Source organism: Eleginops maclovinus, chromosome 20 (assembly GCF_036324505.1).
Source record: "Eleginops maclovinus isolate JMC-PN-2008 ecotype Puerto Natales chromosome 20, JC_Emac_rtc_rv5, whole genome shotgun sequence".
In the NCBI taxonomy this organism is placed as follows: Eukaryota; Metazoa; Chordata; class Actinopteri; order Perciformes; family Eleginopidae; genus Eleginops; species Eleginops maclovinus.
Window position 1 is genome coordinate 5,965,664 of NC_086368.1, and position 22,413 is coordinate 5,988,076.

General features: G+C 39.5%; 1 protein-coding gene across 3 annotated transcripts in view; it reads right to left on the reverse strand.

Moving 5' to 3' along the window:
* The window catches only part of chd6 (chromodomain helicase DNA binding protein 6), a 117,487-nt gene that overhangs the window by 30,300 nt on the left and 64,774 nt on the right, over window positions 1-22,413 (reverse strand). For 2 of the 3 annotated variants that reach the window (XM_063909903.1, XM_063909902.1), the window contains exons 12-29: window positions 20,753-20,874; window positions 19,695-19,938; window positions 17,348-17,524; window positions 14,784-14,927; window positions 14,131-14,229; window positions 13,849-14,005; window positions 12,588-12,798; window positions 11,406-11,601; window positions 10,175-10,339; window positions 8,901-9,080; window positions 8,303-8,413; window positions 7,049-7,251; window positions 5,815-5,895; window positions 5,448-5,566; window positions 4,365-4,524; window positions 2,239-2,328; window positions 1,576-1,679; window positions 1,291-1,420 (exon numbers count right to left, since the gene is read on the reverse strand). In XM_063909903.1, coding sequence (XP_063765973.1) covers window positions 1,291-1,420; window positions 1,576-1,679; window positions 2,239-2,328; window positions 4,365-4,524; window positions 5,448-5,566; window positions 5,815-5,895; window positions 7,049-7,251; window positions 8,303-8,413; window positions 8,901-9,080; window positions 10,175-10,339; window positions 11,406-11,601; window positions 12,588-12,798; window positions 13,849-14,005; window positions 14,131-14,229; window positions 14,784-14,927; window positions 17,348-17,524; window positions 19,695-19,938; window positions 20,753-20,874 — 2,693 coding nt within the window. The remainder of the gene's footprint in view (window positions 1-1,290; window positions 1,421-1,575; window positions 1,680-2,238; window positions 2,329-4,364; window positions 4,525-5,447; window positions 5,567-5,814; window positions 5,896-7,048; window positions 7,252-8,302; window positions 8,414-8,900; window positions 9,081-10,174; window positions 10,340-11,405; window positions 11,602-12,587; window positions 12,799-13,848; window positions 14,006-14,130; window positions 14,230-14,783; window positions 14,928-17,347; window positions 17,525-19,694; window positions 19,939-20,752; window positions 20,875-22,413) is intronic. The other variant, XM_063909904.1, reaches the window with a different exon arrangement.

The window sequence follows — 22,413 nt, forward strand, 5'->3', positions numbered from 1 at the left end:
TAACAGATTTTGTTAGGCTACAAAGGAACTACGTCACGGTCACATGACTTTAGGTCAGCACCGCTAAGCTAAAGGCGGCTAATGTTTTGGGTGGAGATGTTTGGAGTCTCATTTAAACATCTGTTGGCAATTCTTTCTTCTATTGACACATAGAACATTCAGACATTCACCAGTGGGGTATTTAGTGACGTGTTTTATGTCATAGAACAAAACATTTAACATCTCTTCAGCTTGTGTTAACCACAGACCTTGTTTCATGCATCAAACCAGAAGCATGATTAGTTAGCTGAATCCAGAAGGGATAAATGCTAACTCATGTCAGGGTTTGAGGACTCATTCCTGCAAAACTATAAGCAACTAGGGATAGGTCACCAGGGTTCCATGCTGACTGTGTGTCAAACTGCAGTGTGTAATTTTACAGAGGGTTGGGCACACCTTTACAATAAGACTACCCTCATAAAGGGTTTATAATTAGGTAATTAATTAGGTTGTAAAGACTTTATTGACAGATCTAACATAGTTTTCATAGATCAATACAGGCTCACTTTGGCAAGATGACTAAGCCTTATATTGGCTACCTAGCTTACTTCCCTTTTCTTCATCAGCCAGCATCCTTGGTTGTTCACTGAGTTGATTCTCCCCCCATCCATTTTGATGTTTTGTTTATATTGTGTCTTGTAAAAGCGTATTAATGATTTATAAAGTGTTCACAACCTAATTAATAAATGAATTACAAACTATTCGTAAACCCCTATAAGGGCAGTCTCATTGTAAAGTGGTCCCGAAGGTTGAATTTAGACTGCCCTCCAAAGTCCTTATAATCTGATATGATAATTGTCTGAACGAGCACTCTGCCTTTAACAGCATTCCTATTTCAAAATCTAGGTAAAGACACACAAAGCATACACACAAGCAATACAGATTTCAACTGAATGTTGTGTGTGGTCTTAAATATTAACCCTAAAACAACTACAATTGAAATGCTTAAATATTGTTGTCAGGTTTTGTTAATTTAACTGTAATATTTGATAGTTAACTTTAATATACAACACCACTACATGTTTTTATTTTTTAACACTAATACAAATAATATTATCATCCAGAATAGCTAGAGGGGCTAAAGGCACATATTTGCTATTAAAGAATAACATACAACTGGTATCTGGTTGAGCTTCAACCAGCCGAGGTGCTTTTCAAAGGGTTTTAAAACATAGCTATTTCTACTGTATGACCCTGTGCGTGTGTGTGTGTGTGTGTGTGTGTGTGTGTGTGTGTGTGTGTGTATTCTACCTGTCAGCTATGTCGGCGGGCCCCTCCACTCCTCCCTGTTCAGCAGACAGCGCCGTGACGTCGGGCATCCCCACCCTCTCCAGGAAACACAGTCCAGGATCAGCACGCATGGCGTTGTACCGCTCGTAGCCTGTTCAAAGGAAGGAAAACACACACAGTAAAACACATGTTCACACACACACCAACAATGGTTAATACTTTTGCAAAGGACAGTGTTGGATCATCTACTTAAAAGGTGCAGCAACACGATTGTATGAAAAGGTGCAGTCTGACAGCAGTGCTCACCGTGTTTGTGGACTCCGATGAGCAGAGACTTGTCGGCGTCTGTATCCCACCACGAAGCTGGGATCTCTATGTAGTCGATGTCGGGGAGTGACACCTCCAGTTTACTGTCAACACAAACACACATACACGAACGCAAACAATCAATGTGTCAGTCGCTGCTGTCAGGACTCCCTAGATTACTGAAGACACGAGCAAACACTCAAGGGCAATGAGAGGATGAGAGTCTGAGCACTTCAGTCTCATCCCTCCTTTTGAATGTTCTGCTTTTAATTGATTGCTATTTTCACCCATGTTACACAGTTATTACACCCATGTTATGCATTAATACACCCCTATTAAAGTCCTTGACCAGTATTACACCCATATATACCCATGTTACACCCATGTTGCACTGTTATTACACCCATATGACCCCCATGTAACCACAATGTTACACCCATTTTACACATGGACACAGCCTGTCTAATGACTGTATTCCCCAGGATACAGAAACCATTTAATTGCTAAGAAAGGACAAAAATCTGGTCTTTATGTGCATACAAGTGCATTGTCCATGCTATCACCTCAATTGATCATCAACCCAATTTCCTGCCAGATTTTGCTTGGCATTGGCAGGACAGCTTATCAACAATTAAACCCCAGCCACCGGCTTCTACTCCATACCTGGCGGGTATCCCCTCCAGAGCTTGATTAGCAGCTTCACCCAACACCTCCACTTTCAGGTAGTACAACATCCGCACCCTCAGGAGCACCCTGCGTAGAGAGAGATGGGGGGTGGTACATGTAAGGGATAATGTGCAGCAATGCGGTAATTTTTGCAAAAATCCGGAAGAAAAAAATAGTTTGTTCTAATGCACTAACAGTAACGTCACTTAAAATAAAGTAAATTTCCTTCTCTCGGCACTACTGACGTTATATTGACAGGACTTCTTTCCGCGGATCAATACGACTGCACAAAGTCCATGATCTGAAAGTCCTTAGAAGCAGTCAGAAAAGAGCAGACTGCTATCGTATTTGACCAATCAGGAGTGAGTATTCAACTTTATAACAATATATCATCATCACACCACATTACATATTAATCTATTCTGTTTTTCTTTACTAGTAATAATAAACTATATTTTAATAAACCTTATTTGTATAGCACCTTTCATGCACAAAGCAGCCCAAAGTGCTTTACAGAACAATATTAAAATAAATAGAGAACAATCTCAAACATCAACACTGATCCTAATGAAATTCCCTTGAAGTGAAGCTGAAGAAATTAAAATAGATTAAAAATTAAAAATTAAACAAAAAAGCAAAACAGAAAAAAAGAGTAAAATATGGATAATGACCCGTGAGAGTTGAAAGTTTACCCAAATTAAAAGCCATATTAAAAAAGATAGATTTTAAATTGACTTTTAAACATTTCAAGGGAATTTGCTGTTCTAAGATCAACGGGGAAAACAGAACGCAGCCTCCCCAGAGCTCTTGTGCGATACCCTTGGGATTTGTAAAAGCAAGGCAGTGGAGGATCTAAGGCATACGTGTCAAACTCAAGGCCCGCGGGCCAAATCCGGCCCACTAACTCATTTTATGTGGCCCGGGAGAGTTTTCAAAGAAAATAATATGTGTATTATACGGCTACAGGCCGCTTTACAGAAGCTTGTTGCCCGTAAACTACATGTGCCTCAATTCATCTCGTTTTGTGACATGCGCACTGAAGCGACTTCAGACAGTGTCGAGTGAGGCAGTGAGTGACAGAGCTTACAGCGGCACAGCGACACCAAACACGGAGCAAAGTCTGCTTCAGCAACCGAGACAAGAAACACCGGAACCAACAGACGGCTGCTTCCTCACAGAACGACTCGCTCTGTTAAAGTCAGTCCGGTTCATTCAGAGACACACATGGATTTATGTTTTTTAAAATAAACTTGCATTATGGTTATTGCCACTTTTGTGATTTGAGAAAGATATGAGGTCTTGACTTGCAGCTTATACATTTGTTATCTCTATATTCAGACGATGAATACTTGTAAATACGTGTGTAAAGTTTGTGATGGCAGGAGGAAAACTCCCGCCATCACCGTCTCCTCTCTGTTTGTCCTCACCGCCCCCTCCTCATCCCTGACAACAATGAGTGACAGGTGGAAGTGAAACACACCAGGGCCTGGAACAAGAGGGTTTCAAGGTCTTGACTTTCAGACTATTCAAATATTGCAAAATTTAAATTATAAATACTTAAATAGTGCTTGATCTAAAAAAATAAATAAGGCTATCTTCATCTCATAAATTCATGGGATTTATTTAACAGACAGAGAAATGTAAGTGTGCACCCACATACTGTATTTCTGTGTCTACGTGCACCATATGTCAGTGCACAACTATGTGTTAATGCTACCAAACTCATTTTTGAAATACATTGTACAAATGTTGTAGCATATTTTCTCTGGCAATTCTTTGCCTTAGACTTCTGCTTTCAGATGTAGTTATTACCAAAACCATTAATTATCCAATGCAGAGGCAATAATGTAATAATACATTATTTTATATATATGTATATTTATATTGTCTTAAAGTGAAAACCGGCCCTTTGAGTGCAACCATAACGCTAATATGGCCCGCGATGAAATTCAGTTTGACACCCCTGATCTAAGGGCTCTTGTTGGAGAACCTACCCGCATTAGTATCTGTTGTTCTGCAGTGCAAAAATTACACAACCAAAGAGAAAACAACCCTTTTAAACTGGTGGCAGCACAGAGGTCCATCAGAGACACCAGCAGCAGACTGTTAGTAGCTGTACTGACTTGTTGCAGTGCTGCTTCAGGTGCTTCTTGTAGCTCTCGTCCTGCAGCACCACCTCAGGGTTACAGTGCACCAGCCAGTCAGCGTTCTTCAGCTCAGGGACGCTTAGTGGGTTCTTTAACTTCTTCCCCTTCCGGCCCCGAGGAACTGGAGCTGATAAACCTGGAACACAGGAGGAGTGGGGGTCCTCTTTGTTAATCCTCAAAATAGATTTTCAGTACTGAACTTCATGCTAACATTTTACCCCTATAACGTGAAACCTAAAGTGGGAGATTCAAAGAGATAGGTCAACTTTAATTGAATTATTGAAGTATTCTTATCTTATTACTGTATTCTTGTTTATTGAGTTCTGTGTTTATTGACATCTGTTGGAATAAAGTTTTTTTTTTAATCACAAAGTTATGTGTTACTATTGCGGTTGTATCTGGAATTTTTTGTTTTGTTTTCGGACCACTTTGTGTCACCTTTTTTTATGAAAAGTTCTATGTAAATACAGTTTGATTTGATTTCTATGATAACCATGTCTACAATGAATTATAAACATTTAATAATGTAGCATAATCTGCTAGCACTGTATAATTGTAGTTATAAGCACCCATACAAAGCAAACATGCTTTATAAAAACAATCACAAAACATAACATTGCATTACATAAAGTTACAAATTCAAGTATCATAATAGAGAGTTTACAGTATAATCTCAGCCTATACCCCAGGAAAGTGAAAGGAATAAGCAATAGAAAAAGATTATTATGTATATAGCTATGGAAATTATAGTAGAGTGCAAAAAAATGTCTGTGAGTGACCAGAAATGATGACATATTATGATAAAAGACATTATAACATGATATAATTATTGTTTTTAAGAAGTAACCAATACAAAAGTCTGTTTATAGTTGCTAAGTACTGGATTTAAAAAAAACCTGGTTCTGCTGCATACATGTTTTTCCCTTTGAATCCGTCCATTGTGTGTTTATGTATTCATCAGTGTGCAATACTAAATGTGTGTAGTGCTCTTTAAACAGAAGACATGAGTAAAAGGCCTTAAGCTAACGTCACAGTGCATGCTAATGGTGAAATGCTAACCGGAGTGATTGAGCAGTGCCTGGTCCTGGCCCTCCTTGGTGGGTGTGATCAGATCCCAGATGAAGCTTTTGATCTTGTCATCACCTTTGTAGTGTCTCAGGCAGTAAACCAGCAGAGCCCTGCAAAACAAAAAGATATTAGTTTTTATACCTCCATGTTTTTATTTCCCTCTTCTAAAGGCAATGTCAGGACTGAGTTATGAGCATAAACTTTTTTGATACCAAATATCTGAGGTTACATTGTTCTGTTGCCTTACATAATACTTGAGTAAAAAACATGTATTAGTATTTATTTGTTTGCTAGTATGTCTTTCCCTGATTTACTCAGAATGTAGGGTAAAGTCATTTTAAAAGGACGTTCTCCTTACCTGCAGATCACCTCCATGTCTCTCTCTGCCAGATGCCATTTAAAGCGACCGTGGTTAAGGATGTCCTTCCATCGTCCCCAGCTGAAAGATACAGTTAAGAATGAAGACGGAAGCAAAAACCACAGGAACAATTCAGATATAGAATATAGTAGCAATACATACAGTCAATATATGTTCATTTGTAACAAAAAAACAATAAGAGTGTACATTTATTTTCTCTTCAGCGACATTGAAGTTTGCTCTGATTGTTGTATATGTTCAGCCCACAACAGTGCACCAGTGTAAACATAGATAAGCTCACAAGAAGCTTTTTATTGGAGTGAGCGTCACTGAGGTTTAACACTGGCTGTAAGATGTGAGACATGTGTTCATATTGTTTAGAGGGAAATTAAAAAGAGTGACTTATTATTCAATATTTTACTCCATTTAATTTTAAATGAATATATCTGAAAGCACAGGATTTAAAAATATACATATTAAGATGATTTCAAACAAGCGCTTATATTTGTTAAGAATTACTTTCTACTGTAGTAGTGTGTTATTCATTATTCAGTAATTACTTGAAGATTCATTTCATATCTGGCATAATAAAGATTGAAATTCTATCCTTGTTCATTGTTAATTCGACGAGTTGTTTGTTTCTTGTGCTTATAGTCTAATTGCCAGCTCAAAGAGTCCTGTTGATCCTGAAAATGTCTGGTGAAATGGATTCCGCATCCTCAATAACCCCCCAAAACCACTCCAAAATGGTCCAAATCTGCCAAGGGAACGCAACTTGTGCAAAAAGTGCAAAATCCCAAACATATGTAAGTTAGCATCCGGAAGTTTCTGTGTGCTGGGGGCCGGATCTATACACTTCCATTGTAAAACCTTGGTGTACTCAACATTTCCGCGTTCACTAAGCTTGAGACTATTTTGTGGCTATAGTGTCTAAATGTGTGTTGACTGTATGTGTGTGGAACCCGGGAAGACTAGCTAATGCTCATGCTAGCGATAAAGGGGAACTACTAAAGAGAGAAATACCAGATAATGTTTGATGTCCTCTGTCCTTAGACACTTGAAGTGAAAGAGAAACAACTCCAAAGAAACAGGAGAGACTCCCTCTGGAGGGAGCACAGGGATTTGAGCCTTAGCAGACCATTTACATGCACACAAACCTATATTGCACTACAGAAAAGGGATAAAAGGGCCTCTTTAAACTGCAGCCACATGTGAATTATTTCCGGGGTCGTACCCGAAGATCAGCAGGTTCTTCTCGACCCGGAAGCACTCGGCCCGGAGGTAGCGGCGGGCTCGCTCTCCCAGGCGGCGAGTCCGACACGGCCGCTCCTCCGAGTCGCTGTCCAGCTCCGAGAACTCCATCAGCTCGTCATCCTCGAAGGAGTTGTAGTGACGGGTCTGCTTCCTCACCCGGGGCGTGTCGATCACCAAGGACTCCTGGGGGAGGGAGACAAGTATAAAGGAAGACTTTAGAGGAGCGAGAGGAGGGGAGATCTGAGGAGAGCTTTATCCTTCAGACAGTTTTTATAAGAGAGGAACGCCAGAGAAGACAGACATGTCAACACACACAGGGTGTCAACTATTAAGAGATTCAAGTGATGTGTCATATTACACACACCGAACATACACACACACACACACACACACACAAACACACACACACACACACACACACACTTTCAGGTATGGTGACAGAAGCAGTGCTTTGTGCTTAATTCATCAAAAAAAATGAGAGGAAGAAAAGATGAAGAAAACGGGGAGGTAGAAAAGGAAGAAGAAGAATTGAGTAAAAAAGAGGAGAGGAGGGGAGTCAAAAGGAGAGTGAGAGGAAAGGAGTAAAGAAGAAAGGAGATGAAGAGATGAGGAAGAAAAGAGAAGGTAAATAAAAGAGGGAAAGGGAAGAGACAGAAGTATAAAAGGAACAGAGAGGAAAGGAGAGTAGTGGAGAGGAAAGGAAGGATAAAGGAGATGAGGAAGAGATGGGGAAGAGAAAAGAAGGAAAGAGAAGATAAATAAGTATAAAAGGAACAGAGAGGAGGAAGGAAAGGAGGGTAGTGTAGATGAGAGGAGACAAACATAAAGGCCAAAGGAAAGGGAAACCTTGATTCCTTTATCATTTTTCTATTCATGCCCTTGTTGATTCTTTTTCCAGTTTAGGAGCTTGGTTTAGCTCACACATCCTCCAGCTCTATGTTTTCTAACTTGGATCACAACTATTTTTCTCTTTGAGCCTTGTATCGTTCCCTATGTTGCTTCTTCCATCCATTCCCCCAGTACTCATCCTCTTCTACCTGTTTCTTACTTTTGCATAATTCATGTTTATCTCCTGTTGGATGTTCACTGTTTCTCCTGCTTCAGCATCCGCCTTTCTTTCTGTCTCCGCACTCACATGTTCCCTGCTTCCTTCCTCTCCTGTTCTGTCCTTTTTCTCTGAAACCTCTTCCCTTTGTATTGTTTCTTCTCTTCTGTTCTCTCCATTACTCTGTACCTTCTCCGATTTAGAGTCGATCTCCACCTCAGCGATCTTGGCCCATTTCTGCCAGAAGTTGGGGTCGTCCAGAGAAATGTCCGTTCTGTTACCAGAGGAGACGAAACTGGCCTGAGGGAAGAATAATAGAAGAAAAGAGTCAGATTCTGGGTGATGTTATCCGTGTTGTGGAGCTGAATTTTTTTCCACAGATATTTAGTGTCTTCATATTTGAACTTTATGCCAAAATATTCTAAGCATTTCCTCCAAAAAGCCTGAGGAACAACATTAAGACCGACAAAATAAACCACCGTATTAAGCCAAGAAAAAAACTCTCAGTAAAAACTAAAGGCCTTAGATAAATCAATTTGATCACATAACAAAATAATTTAGGATATATGTCTACCGTCCAACACATTGCACATTAGAAAGGAGTGATGAAAAATATCCAAAATCACTAAATACTGTATATCTTAGTTTTGAATACATTGATTTTTGATAGAGCGCTTTTCATGGTACTCAAACACACTTTTCATGCTAAAATTCATAAAATATATACACAACACCACAATAACTTTAGACCTTAGTGAACAGGTATTTTCGTCAATCAGCATCCTACCTTAGCAAAGGTGGACCCTTTCCCTTCAGTCTCGATGGTGATGGTCTGAGTTCGCCTCTGTAGGATCTGATCGATGTCTTCCTCGCAGAACTTGGAGCCCTCGTCTTCCTCATCCATCAGCGCTCCGTATGCTCCTTTTTTTAACAAATCTTCCACTTCCAGCTTAGAAAGCTGCTGCACCTGCGGTAAGTTTCGGCCACACAGTTAGTATGTACACTCATACTCCTTATTATCCGTCTGACCAAATGTAAAACAAAGAGAGCAACACCCTCACTATCTTGCAATATCTAACTGATGCATCAGCCTGACACCAGCCAATGTTCATGCTGTTTACTGCCATCGACACAAAAAGTGGAAAAGGGGAATCCGTCATAACTTTGAAGTCCTTCACGAAGCAGTTCTCTCTCCCTCCTTCCAGCTGCTGCAGGAGGAGCAGATGATGCAGGATTCCCGCTCCGTGTACCGGGGTTTTTCAGAATTGATGAATAAAATGTTGTGTTCAGAGTCTTTTGGTCTCTTATGACTTATGTTGAAAAAATCTTTCTTTACTCTAAAACAGGGGTGTCCAAACTACGACCCAGGGGCCAATTGCTGCCCGTTATCCACTTTGAAAAGGCCCTCAGCAAACTAAAACAGTATTATGGAATATGGCCCACACCTGAAACATGTGCTTTTCCTATATCGTATTTCTTAAACAGATATTATACAGTAGTATGCATGAGTTAAGATGCCCACTTTTCAAATAAATTCAATCCATTCAAGTTGAAAACATTTTCTGCTAAATATTAGTTGAAAAAAAAAAAAGATTAAAAATAGCTCGAAATCTACCCTTCCTATTTCTCCTTACTATAAGTAATAACTTTTTGTAACAAAATAAATGAAACTCTATGGAAAGCTGTGATGTAGGCAGTTTTCTTTTTTTTTGCTATTCTATAACTTAACTTATGAGGCAAAGTTAGGAGCCCTTCCCTCCGTATGTTTCTCTGTATGTGGCCCTCAACGAAAAAGTTTGGAAAACCCCTGTCTGAACTTTGTCTGAAATGGCTTCGAGAACTAAATGAATACGACCCCCATAGGTTGTGAGTCCATGGCAAACCAAATAACTTTAAAAATTGTTCACAGGCTGTGAAGGCACATTGACGTGGTGTTTCAGTGTCCCCAGCAGTCACTGCAGGAACAACATGACCTCCTGATACCAATAATAACACTGGTTTAGAAATCGGCTGGAAAATGTGACATTACTCCCTTCCTGGTATCTGCTGATAGTGCCTCACCCCGTTGACGCTGCCCTTGCGGTTGATGTCCTGCAGCACGGCTTTGTCCAGTCCCAGCTTCAGACTGGCCTTGTCGAACATCTCCCTCTCGTACGAGTTCCTGGTGATCAGTCTGTAAACTTTCACCGCTTTGCTCTGGCCAATCCGGTGGCAGCGCGCCTGGGCCTGGAGCGGGTCAGAGTAAAGAGATGAAATATAACGTAAAATGTAAAACCTATAATACTGATCCTTCATAAATGTCCCTGCTACTGCACGTATTAAGGGTTTTGTGCAATTTTTGGATTTATTTCATAGATATTTAAAGTGTTAACATTGATGAATGTAGCTTGAGCCTACATCACTACAGTCATAATGTTTAATACCATATGAGATATACAACCATCTGATAGTATCTTTATTGCATATGATTCCATTACTTGGTACATTATCGGCATTTATGCTGCTGTAACTATTAATAATGACAAGACCAAATTTTACAAAAATAATAATAAGCTCTTTTAAACCATGCTTAACTAAACTTTGATTTCCATTGAATGATTTTTCATACAACTAGATTTGTTTTATTAGTTTCTTTGTCAGTTCATCAGGGTCCAAACAGCTCATTAGCCTGTTGTGCATATGTCTGTTTCCTTTCAGTTTTTACCTTTACACAAATATAATTACATTCCTATTTTAACGAAGTTGCACTGAATTAAATAGTTTATAATTACATTTCCTGAATTTGATCAACGTTCTAAAAATGTATCCGAAAGTTTAATAAGATCAACTGATTTGAGTTATTATGGTACACAAAGAGCAGATTAAATCCAATAGTGCCCTCCATACTAATTGGCTGTGGAGGAGAACATATATTTCTGCCAACAAAGAGCACTCCACACATTTTTGGAAATGTCAATCAATTTGGAGAGCATTACACTTTTTGACACAAGATCGAAACTGTGTGACAGATTAACACTGACAGGTGACTTCATTATTAGAATCAGTCTTTGAAGCATACACTCTGTCATATATTTAATACTCAAAAGGATAAATGCCACTAAATATTAAATGGCTTATGAAGCAGAAGCTCTGGATTCTTACATTGACAGTTATTTACTGATATGTTTATCATTTATGACAGCTGGCAGTCCGTCCTCTTCATCAGAACTGCAGTATACTGTCTGGATGAGGTTAAAATCCCCCCTCCTGTGTGTACTGTGACTTTGTGCCCCTCTCCCCACTGTCGGCCCACCTGCAGGTCATTCTGGGGGTTCCAGTCGGAGTCGAAGATGATGCAGGTGTCTGCAGCTGTGAGGTTGATCCCCAGCCCCCCCGCTCTGGTGCACAGCAGGAACACGAAGCGGTCCGAGTCCGGCTTGCAGAACCGGTCGATGGCCGCCTGCCGCAGGTTCCCTCGCACGCGGCCGTCGATGCGCTCATACGTGTAGCTGCAGCAAACAGAGGTTGTTGTTTAGTAATGCCAAGGTTAATACATTTATTTATTTATCTCGGGTGATCCACAACACCTCCAAAAACACTTCCAAACTGATGTCAGCTCGTACCCAGACAGACAAATCAATATATTGTGTAGAAAGCTCTATAGAACAACCATTAAATCACATAGCTCATCGATAACCAGTGATAAATTATGAAATGGTGTGAACCCAGCAGGTTACTAGCAGGTTACATACATGTATGTTAAAGAGGCCCTATTATGCTTTTTGGGGTTTCCCTTTCCTGTAGTTTGTTTTATAGTTTTTTGTGCATGTAAATGGTCTGCAAAGGCTAAAATCCCAAAGTACCCTCAAGAGGGAGTTTCTCTCCTCACTCCATTGGCTCCTTTATTTACTTCCACAGCATAGTGGCATCACTATGCAACACTTGTGCTTTTATTTGCTAGTGCTCTTAGACCTTGTACGTGATACGTTAAGAGGCAGACATCTCTCAGTGGTTGACAAATCACAACAGAGCCGGCCAGAGCACAATGGGCTATTTTTGTGTGTGTTGGCAAAGTCTGAGGGACTTGGTTTGGGAACCAGAAGGTCAGTGGTGCAAGACCCTGAAAGACCAAGTCCTACTGTCCCTGAGCAAGGCACCGTTCCCCACAGCGTTCCGTACATATGGCAGCCCACTGTTCCTAAAACTAGGACGGGTCAAATGCAGAATGTAAATATCCCCTCTGTGGGCGATACGGTTTCCTTCTTGTTGATCATAAAGGTTATAGTTATTTCGCCGTGAAATGTATTGAATATCTCTCGGGGCAATTTTCCTCATGAGCTTTAGTATGTGTTCTGCCCTCATGCTTCATCTAACTTTTTTTCTTGTACATTGTCTGTATAACTATTGAATTGGTTGCATAAAACAATAAAAATAAAGGCAACTTTCCATTCATGTCTTTTCTACCAAATGTTGCTTCACATTCTTGTTCCCTCACCGTCTCTGTATGAGGTAGTCCTCCATGATGTCCAGACAGCGCACCATCTGCGAGAAAACGAGCACTTTGTGTCCCCCGGCCAGCAGTTTGGGCAGCAGCTTGTCGATCAGCACCAGTTTCCCAGCCGCCTGGATCATGGCCTGCAGCTGGAAGTCCAGCGCCTCTGGACTGTGGTACTTCCTGAAGCTCTCCAGAATCTTCTCCTCCGCTCCTGAAAGAAACAGAAAGGGGAGGAGGATGAAAGTCCATTGGTTAATTTCCTTCTCTTTTGGATTACCTCATTATCAAAGACAATGCAAAATAAATATCAATAAGATGTGTTTTTCTGAAGTATATCATGTAAGACAACACAACAATGTGACCTTAGAAAAGAAGAAACCAAGATATTCAGTATCACAAATGTGTCCTCTGCTCAGAGATTTTATTTATAAGGAAAACTGCCTTTAATTTATCATACTCAGGCAGCAGCGTATACACTGAAACACATGAGCACATACTGCAGTTTAAAACAGCACAAATACAATCTGAACTAACAGAAAATGCTTCAGTTTAGTTTAATACACATAGCTCTTTTCAGTTTTATAGGAACATTGTGATCCTGCTATTAATCCCCAATTTTTAGAACTCTTTTATTTAATTTTATTGTATTGAATTATTGTGTGCTTGCCTCTTTATTTGATTTGTTAGTCTACTATTTTATTTTGTCTATATCTGCACTGTCCTCTTTGCCGTTACAATGTAAATGTTCCGCTGCGGAACAAATGAAATATTTTTGAGTCTGATCACAGTTTCTTACTCTGTTTATTATGACTGCTTTTGTAGAACACATACAGCTCCGGAATACCACTTCAGCATTATCAGTTTCTCTGGTTTTATTATTTATAGGTAGTCTTTGAGTTCAATTATTTATTTTTATTGTATTCTATAAACTACTGACAACATTTCTCTGCTAGAATTCAACAGACACTGGAATGGCTGCCATAGCCTACATGTAGAGATTGAGATTTAAGACAAATTTGGAGTGGAGCTGTATTGGCGTATCAAAGTGCAGTGTGATTATAGATCAATAACTAATTGTTAATTATAGCTGTTGTGTCATCAAACAGTCGCAGTTATGACCAGGGAAGAAGAAGAGGACACTGGTATTCATTTTGAGAATGAAGGAGTGCGATATGTGTGTAGTGTGTGTGTGTGTGTGTGTGTGTGTGTGTGTGTGTGTGTGTGTGTGTGTATGTGTGTGTGTGTGTGTGTGTGTGTGTACCTGTGATAAGGTAGGGGTGGTTGCAGCACTTGCGGAGCTCCATCATGGTGTTAATAAGGTTGGGCATGTTGTGCTGGTTTGCTCCTTTGGACAGGAAGGAGAAGTTCTTCTCCAAGATGGCGCGGTAATATTTCTTCTGAATGTTGGTCAGCTCCACCTGCAGGAACACAAATGGAGGAAGAAAATCAATTCATTATGAATTAATTGTATGTACCACTTGTCCACCGCAGCGCTGACACACATAACGAGATGCAGACGTGTTCCTGAGTCAGGGAAACGCACCTCTATGATGGTCTCTTCTTTAGGCGCCAGGTTCTTTTCCACATCATCCTTCAGTCTCCTCAACATCATTGGCTTCAGAATGGCCTGCAGCTTCTTCACCTGTTGACAGGAACACAGGAGGAGGTGTGTTTGTGATAAGAATGCAAATGATACACACATATTTGTTCTTCAAAGAAAAGCTACTTTATGTCCACAGGGCGTAATTCGTGCAGCTCTACATATATCCTTTTTGTCTTACTAATACACCAATGTCGATACACATTTGTATATATTATTTATTTTTTATTGTACAATGTGCTCATTTTCACATTAACTTCTTACCTTAATATAATATTGTTTTTTTTCATTACATCTTTTACTGCACATTTTATACTTTTACTTGTGTTTTTATCCTTCTATTATTCTAAATGAAGCATCTATTCTAAACCGTATTCCTCCTTGGATAAAAAATGTTATTTCTAAATAACATTTTTGTTTTGAGTAAAATAAAAATGAAATGTTTATCCTAGGCAACAGAACACGAACAACTGCTGAAAAAGGTATCATTGTTTGGATGCATTTTCATTTAACACCAACAACACTGCTATCCACTGGATCCTAACTAAAGTCTACGATGTATTGCACCTGCATTCAAAAATGTTTTCTCAGCACACCTGCTCGTCTGTTTTGAGGTCTCCGAACTCTTCCAGGAAAGTGCTTTCAGAGGGAAACTGCAGCGGCTCCAGGAAATTCAACAGACTGAACAACTCCTCCACCGAGTTCTGCAGAGGGGTTCCTGTCAGCAGAACCTTTTGCTCCTGTTAGGAACATGAACAGGGTTATCTTCAACAGAAACGTGACACATGAAAAGGAACATGTCGCTTGTCATGACATTTATTCATACTGAACTGAAACGGTATCCCATGAGATCATCATAAAAAGAGATTGATGAATAGACACAAGAGAAGAGTGTCTGTATGACAACATGGCAGGTATAACAGGATCATTAAGACTGTGTTGCTCTTCCCAATAATATGCAAGAATAACAAATGCGTTTACAATTTAATTTTAAATATATAAGAAAAACTGCAACACACTTTTGTATTGTGTATAGCATCCTATGTTTATATTTTCTATTAGTATACAGTGGGGCAAACAAGTATTTAGTCAGCCACCAATTGTGCAAGTTCTCCTATTTAAAAAGATGAGAGAGGCCTGTCATTTCTATCATAGGTATACCTCAACTATGAGAGACAGAATGAGAAAAAAAAATCCAGAAATCACACTGTAGGATTTTTAAAGAATTTATTTTCAAATGATTGTGGAAAATAAGTATTTGGTCAATAACAAAAGTTCATCTCAATACTTTGTTATATACCCTTTGTTGGCAATGACAGAGGTCAAACGTTTTCTGGAAGTCTTCACAAGGTTTTCACACACTGTTGCTGGTATTTTGGCCCATTCCTCCATGCAGATCTCCTCTAAAGCAGTGATGTTTTGGGGCTGTCACTGGGCAACACGGACTTTCAACTCCCTCCAAAGATTTTCTATGGGGTTGAGATCTGGAGACTGGCTAGGCCACTCCAGGACCTTGAAATGCTTCTTACAAAGCCACTCCTTCGTTGCCCTGGCGGTGTGTTTGGGATCATTGTCATGCTGAAAGACCCAGCCACGCTTCATCTTCAGTGCCCTTGCTGATGGAAGGAGGTTTTCACTCAAAATCTCACGATACATGGCCCCATTCATTCTTTCCTTTACACGGATCAGTCGTCCTGGTCCCTTTGCAGAAAAACAGCCCCAAAGCATGATGTTTCCACCCCCATGCTTCACAGTAGGTATGGTGTTCTTTGGATGCAACTCTGCATTCTTTCTCCTCCAAACACGACGACTTGAGTTTTTACCAAAAAGTTCTATTTTGGTTTCATCTGACCATATGACATTCTCCCAATCCTCTTCTGGATCATCCAAGTGCCCTCTAGCAAACTTCAGACGGGCCTGGACATGTACTGGCTTAAGCAGGGGGGCACGTCTGGAACTGCAGGATTTAAGTCCCTGGCGGCGTAGTGTGTTACTGATGGTAGCCTCTGTTACTTTGGTCCCAGCTCTCTGCAGGTCATTCACTAGGTCCCCCCGTGTGGTTCTGGGATTTTTGCTCACCGTTCTTGTGATCATTTCGACCCCACGGGGTGAGATCTTGCGTGGAGCCCCAGATCGAGGGAGATTAGCAGTGGTCTTGTATGTCTTCCATTTTCTAATAATTGCTCCCACAGTTGATTTCTTCACACCAAGCTGCTTACCTATTGCAGATTCAGTTTTCCCAGCCTGGTGCAGGTCTACAACTTGTGTCTCTGGTCTCCTTTGACAGCTCTTTGGTCTTGGCCATAGTGGAGTTTGGAGTATGACTGTTTGAGGTTGTGGACAGGTGTCTTTTATACTGATAACGAGTTCAAAAGGTGCCATTAATACAGGTAACGAGTGGAGGACAGAGGAGCCTCTTAAAGAAGAAGTTACAGGTCTGTGAGAGCCAGAAATCTTGCTTGTTTGTAGGTGACCAAATACTTGTTTTACCGAGGAATTTACCAATTAATTCATTAAAAATCCTACAATGTGATTTTCCTGGATTTCTTTTTCTCATTTTGTCTCTCATACTTGAAGTATACCTAAAAATTACAGGCCTCTCTCATCTTTTTAAATGGGAGAACTTGCACAATTGGTGGCTGACTAAATACTTTTTTGCCCCACTGTAAGTTTGGTCTGAATTATAAATGTTCGTACTTATTCTGTATTTTTCATATTGTGTTGAGACTCTAGTATTGATATGTATATATTTACTGTTTATGTCTTTTTTTATTTTGTTATTTTTGTTTTATGTTATTTGTGAATGCAGTTGATTTAATCTAATCTTTTTTTTTTTTTTTGAGTGACAGAAAATAAAATCAAGAAATAAATAAACTAATAATACATTTAATGTCTAGACTTTTTTAGGAACTCAAAGACACTGCATGTATAGGTTAAATTAATTGAAACAATCGTTAATAAGAACTTAATAAATAAACCACACACAACCTCAAATCCACATTAAGACACTAAGTTATGATTTGTGATTTAAACATAGACAGATTGGTGCAGTCTCTTCTGTAAAAAAGAATAACTCCACAGCTGAAATGCTTAACATAAAGGTACTACACATTTTAATCATCACACACACACACATGCAGATCAATGCACACACACTGACCAGGTTCATGAGCTTGAGTCCCTCCAGCAGCTTACAGTTCCTGTTTTTCAGTCGGTGGGCTTCGTCGATCACCACGCAGCGCCAGTGCAGCTTCTTCAGCTCTGGACAGTCGGCCATGATCATCTCGAAGGTGGTGATCACGCCGTGGAACTTCAGTATGCCTGGGATGGTGTTACCCTGAGAACGGAACACATCAAAGATCGACTCAGGGAAGGACACCATCCTGCGTTTCGATTACGGAGAGGAGCTTCATTGCATTTCATGCCTCACTCATTTTAATCTTATAATAAAAACACTCAATGCCTCTGACAGTGCTGAACAGTGCTTTAATTATGCATGAGCACATTAATTCTGAAGGACAAAGTCAGAACTATGAGCTTCATACACTGTTGTATTGATGAGTTCATCAGAGACTGGACATGCAGCAGAAGGAACATGAACTACTGTATGAACAACAGATATAAACTTCATTGTAGATAACTAAACTGACATGTTCTGTGATCATTACGTCCAAAATGGAGCCACCCTACATAGGGGGGTGAAGTAGAGCGGAAAAAGAGGTCAATGAGAATGAGTGAGAGAGAGATAGAGAGAGAGAGAGAGAGAGAGAGAGAGAGAGAGAGAGAGAGAGAGAGAGAGAGAGAGAGAGAGAGAGAGAGAGAGAGAGAGAGAGAGAGAGAGAGAGAGAGATAAAGATTGTTCGGTGACACTTTACCTGAATGGGTGTTCATAAGACTGACATAACATTGTCATAACCATGACATGACACCTGTCTTAAACATTAATGAATACTTATGACAGTTGTCGTTAAGTGTCATTCGGTAAGTTATGTCATAGCAGACATCCATATATGACGGTTTAATGTCGCGCTAAGATATCAAGCTAAACATTTTTCTTAAGTTTGACTGTTAGGTCTGCTATGACATGTTTATGACAGGTTTTGTTGTCTTGGTTTATGTCAAGTTGTCACAACAAGGACATCTCAAACAAGGCCACCTTTGCATCAAAAGTGACATAACTTACCGAATGACACTTAACGACAACTGTCATAAGTATTCATTAATGTTTAAGACAGGTGTCATGTCATGGTTATGACAATGTTATGTCAGTCTTATGAACACCCATTCAAGTTAAGTGTTACCGATTGTTCTATGGGTATCCGTCTTATACGGTGTCCGACAGGTGCAAACCCGTGAAACTGGCTAAAAACACTTCCATCAGGAGAAACATGCTGCAGCTTCAGAAAAAATACAAATGTTCCAAAACCCATGCAAATGAAGAAACATCTTCACCAACACAGCAATTAGAAAACATTCACCAAATTGCCAAAAGATGTGCAGCGTTTACTAAAAGCGCAGCAAAAACGAAATGCTGCAAATAAAAAACGCTGCAAGAAGCTGAATACACAACGGTAACCAGGGGACATTAATAAGTGATGCACACAGCTGGGACCGAAGCGCTTGTGGACATTCAGAGGTAGTATAGAAGTGTATTTATTTAGGATAAACCCATTGAGTTGCACCATCTCGTTTTCAAGGGGGTCACGACAAAAGCAAGGTTAAACAGACATAGAAAAAAAAACAGAACAGAAAACAAACAAAGATAAAAGGACAAAAAAGCACAACAAACCAGAAAAACCGTGTACAGAACTGTTAAATTAAATACATACAAACATTACAGATGTAAAGTTGGCCAACTGTCACTGTTGGCAGATTCAGTTTGTTTCATAATTGTACGTCTCAGTATAGTAATAGTATATTTTTACTTAAAATGTAAGTCCTATTGGCTTATGTTAACTATTTCATCTTATGATTCCTTCAGATAATATTACAAATCTGCTTTAAGCTAGCTAGCTAACGTAGCTAACCTAGTCATTTTAAATACACTGACAAAACACCTGAATGTCAACAGCACTCCAGCTGTGTGCATCACTTTTTAGTGTCCTATGGTTTCCGTCGTGTTTTGAGCCTCTTGCAGCGCTTTGTATTTTCACCGCCCATGTTTTCTTAATGCTGCAGATGTGTTGTCAAGTTGGTGAAGATGTTTCTCATACGAACGTGTATTGGTTTTATTTTTATTTTGCGTGTTTCTTTTTAAGAAAAGGTTTTGGGCCTTTGTAACGTGTTTGCACCTGACGGCCATCGCAGTGTCATCCTTTAAAATATTCAACAGCAGGTAATGTTCTGCACTTTTGAAGACTTCCTCCATTTTTGTATCCTTGTGAGGGTCTGTGGTTCTTGCCCAAACTAAAAAAATAAGAACAACCACCCACACCTTCCATCTTTATTTATAAAGACTCACAGCTGACTCATCACTGGGTTATGACTGATGGAGATTCAGACTCTACCTGTGGGTCTCTGTAGAACATCTCATACTGCAGGATCATCTGCCGGCTGATCTGCGAGCCGTGGTACACGATGACGTTCATGTTGGTCCACTGACGGAACTCCCGCTCCCAGTTGGTGATGGTGGACAGGGGGGCGATGATGAGGAAGGGCCCGCGGATCCCCATGCTGAAGATCTCGAACAGGAAGGTGATGGACTGGATGGTCTTTCCCAAACCCATCTCATCTGCCAGGATGCAGTTTTTCCTAGGGAGGGAAGCAGACAATAAGGGGATGGTGTAAGCTATAATCCAAAACTAAAACTACAGGGGATATATGCACTGATTTTGAGCCTTTATGTTGCATGTATTTAATGATTTCATTACCTCTGTATTTTTCAAATTCTATAATGAGTTTGTGGGGTGAACTAGAAACATCTGTTCTGATGAAATAAAGTCTCTTGGATAACTGGCACACAAACAGCAGTGATATTAAATGTGCACTGTCCCTGTTAAATAAACTAATGAATACTTAATTCTTGTAAGGACACTAATTAGGTGAATTAATGCATTACTACTTGAGTTAACATTAGGGAAGTGTGCAGCCTGTTGCAGTTTGGTCTTACTTCTTATTGTTCTATTAATAGCTTCTATAAGTAACTCATTACGCTGGGTCCTTCTTAACTTTTCTTCGGAGAGACATTGTGTTTGTTTTTGGCCGTTTAATTGCTGCTGAAGTTAATCCTAAATGTTCATATATAGACGTCTAATCAATAAATATTAATTTAGGTTGAATTATGAGGTGTTAAAAAAGACTTTGTGATACGAAGTGTTCACTCAAGGATGCTGGGACTAAAAGTATATTCAGATATACATGTGATGGTAAATCTACTGTAACAAAGTAATTCATTTAATCCAGTTTAGGTTTTGTAATAAATTGATGACATGTTGTTTTCTTGTTGCAGATAAAATGAAAACATACAGGAGACATCACAACAAAAAAACTGAATGTATACAAAGTGTGTTTCTGATTATTACACTGCTTAAAAATAAACCAACATAATTGTGTTTCTTTTACTCACCTGTTGTACCAGTTGAACAGTAACCAGTTCATTCCCTCTAACTGGTATTCTCTGAGCAGGTTTCCATTCCTGTAAGCTCTGGTGTTATCCAACTTCTGCCACTTCTCTGGGAGAGGACGCTCCTGCAATAACACACACACACACACACACACACACACACACACACACACACACACACACACACACACACACACACACACACACACACACACACACACACACACACACACACACACACACACACACACACACACACACACACACACACACACACATATTAATCTTTCCATTGCACATTCTTACTTCTAATGTTAATACAAATATTTTTAATGTATTAATCATTTAATTTATTTCCTTCTTAAATGGAACAGCTGTCACAAAACGAAATTTTCCTCAGGATAAATAAAGTATTACTGATTCTGATGAAAGGTCAATAAATTGTTCCAATTTTGAAAAAAGGTAAGAGAATACGCTAATAGATACTACAGGTGAAATCAGGCTGAATTTTTAAAAACATATATAACCAATAACCCTTTATTAGATATGATGTCATAGGATTTTTCAACGCTAGGTCCAACTAAAGAACTAGCAAAAATCTGATTTAAAATAATTTATTTTCATTATATTTAGTCTTTTATTTGCACACTACTACTTCATATTTTAAAACAAATATTTGATTGTATGTGTCTCTTGTTTTTTTTCATTCGAAAATGGAACAACTGTCATGAAACTCAGTTTCCCCATGGATAAATAGAGTACTTGTGATTCTGATCATAAGTTGTTCCAATTTTTCAAAAGGTAAGCGAGGAAGCCGTGTGAGTTTTGAGGTGTAATGGACCAAAAATAAAATAAGTGGAGATTGTTGCTGCCGAGGCGTAATAAGTTAAAATAATATATATATATTTTTTAAGAATAACAACTAAAGGGCAGGAATAATTCTCTCAGGTCTCACTCCTCCTTTCCTCAGGAGTAGAAAAAAGTAAATTGCTACATTTTGAGCAGCAATTTTGCATTCAACATCCAGCAAAGTAAATGATTGTGTTAGACAGAGAATTTCTGTCTTACAATAAAGGGCTTGTGCTGAGGCTGTCTGTGTGTTCTTCATATTGATGCAGTGTGAATCACAGATGTGGAGAGGATTATGGGTCACACAAGTGAAGAGGCTCTGAATGGATTTAATAGAGCTTTCAAAACCTCAATTTCACATCCAGAAAGAAATATAAAATCAAGCTGGAGGAGAAAGAAAAGACCATAACACTGACTGAAAAAAGAAAACAAGGGCAAGATGGTGAATTTGAGATGGTGCAGATGTGGGCAGGTGTTGTTCCTGAGATGAAATAGACACACATGATGTTGTTTTCCCTTTTCCTTTCATCTGCCTACCAAGCCAAGTGTTTCTGCTCACTATTTTCTATCTAGGTCTGAATTGCCGCCCACATCTCTGTATCTCTTAGCAATTCAAATCTGGCGGTGTTCTTTTTGACAGATGTTTCCCTGGTTGGAAAAGAAACCGAGCACGAGGAAAGAGTTGTAGGAGCCCTTGCAGATATAAAAAGTCTTAATTTAGTACATTCATTCAATTAAATGTGAGATGTTGGGTTAAATGCTTCAAGCTAATGCAAGTTCTGTGTTGACTGGAAATGCCAATTATGTCCATCACT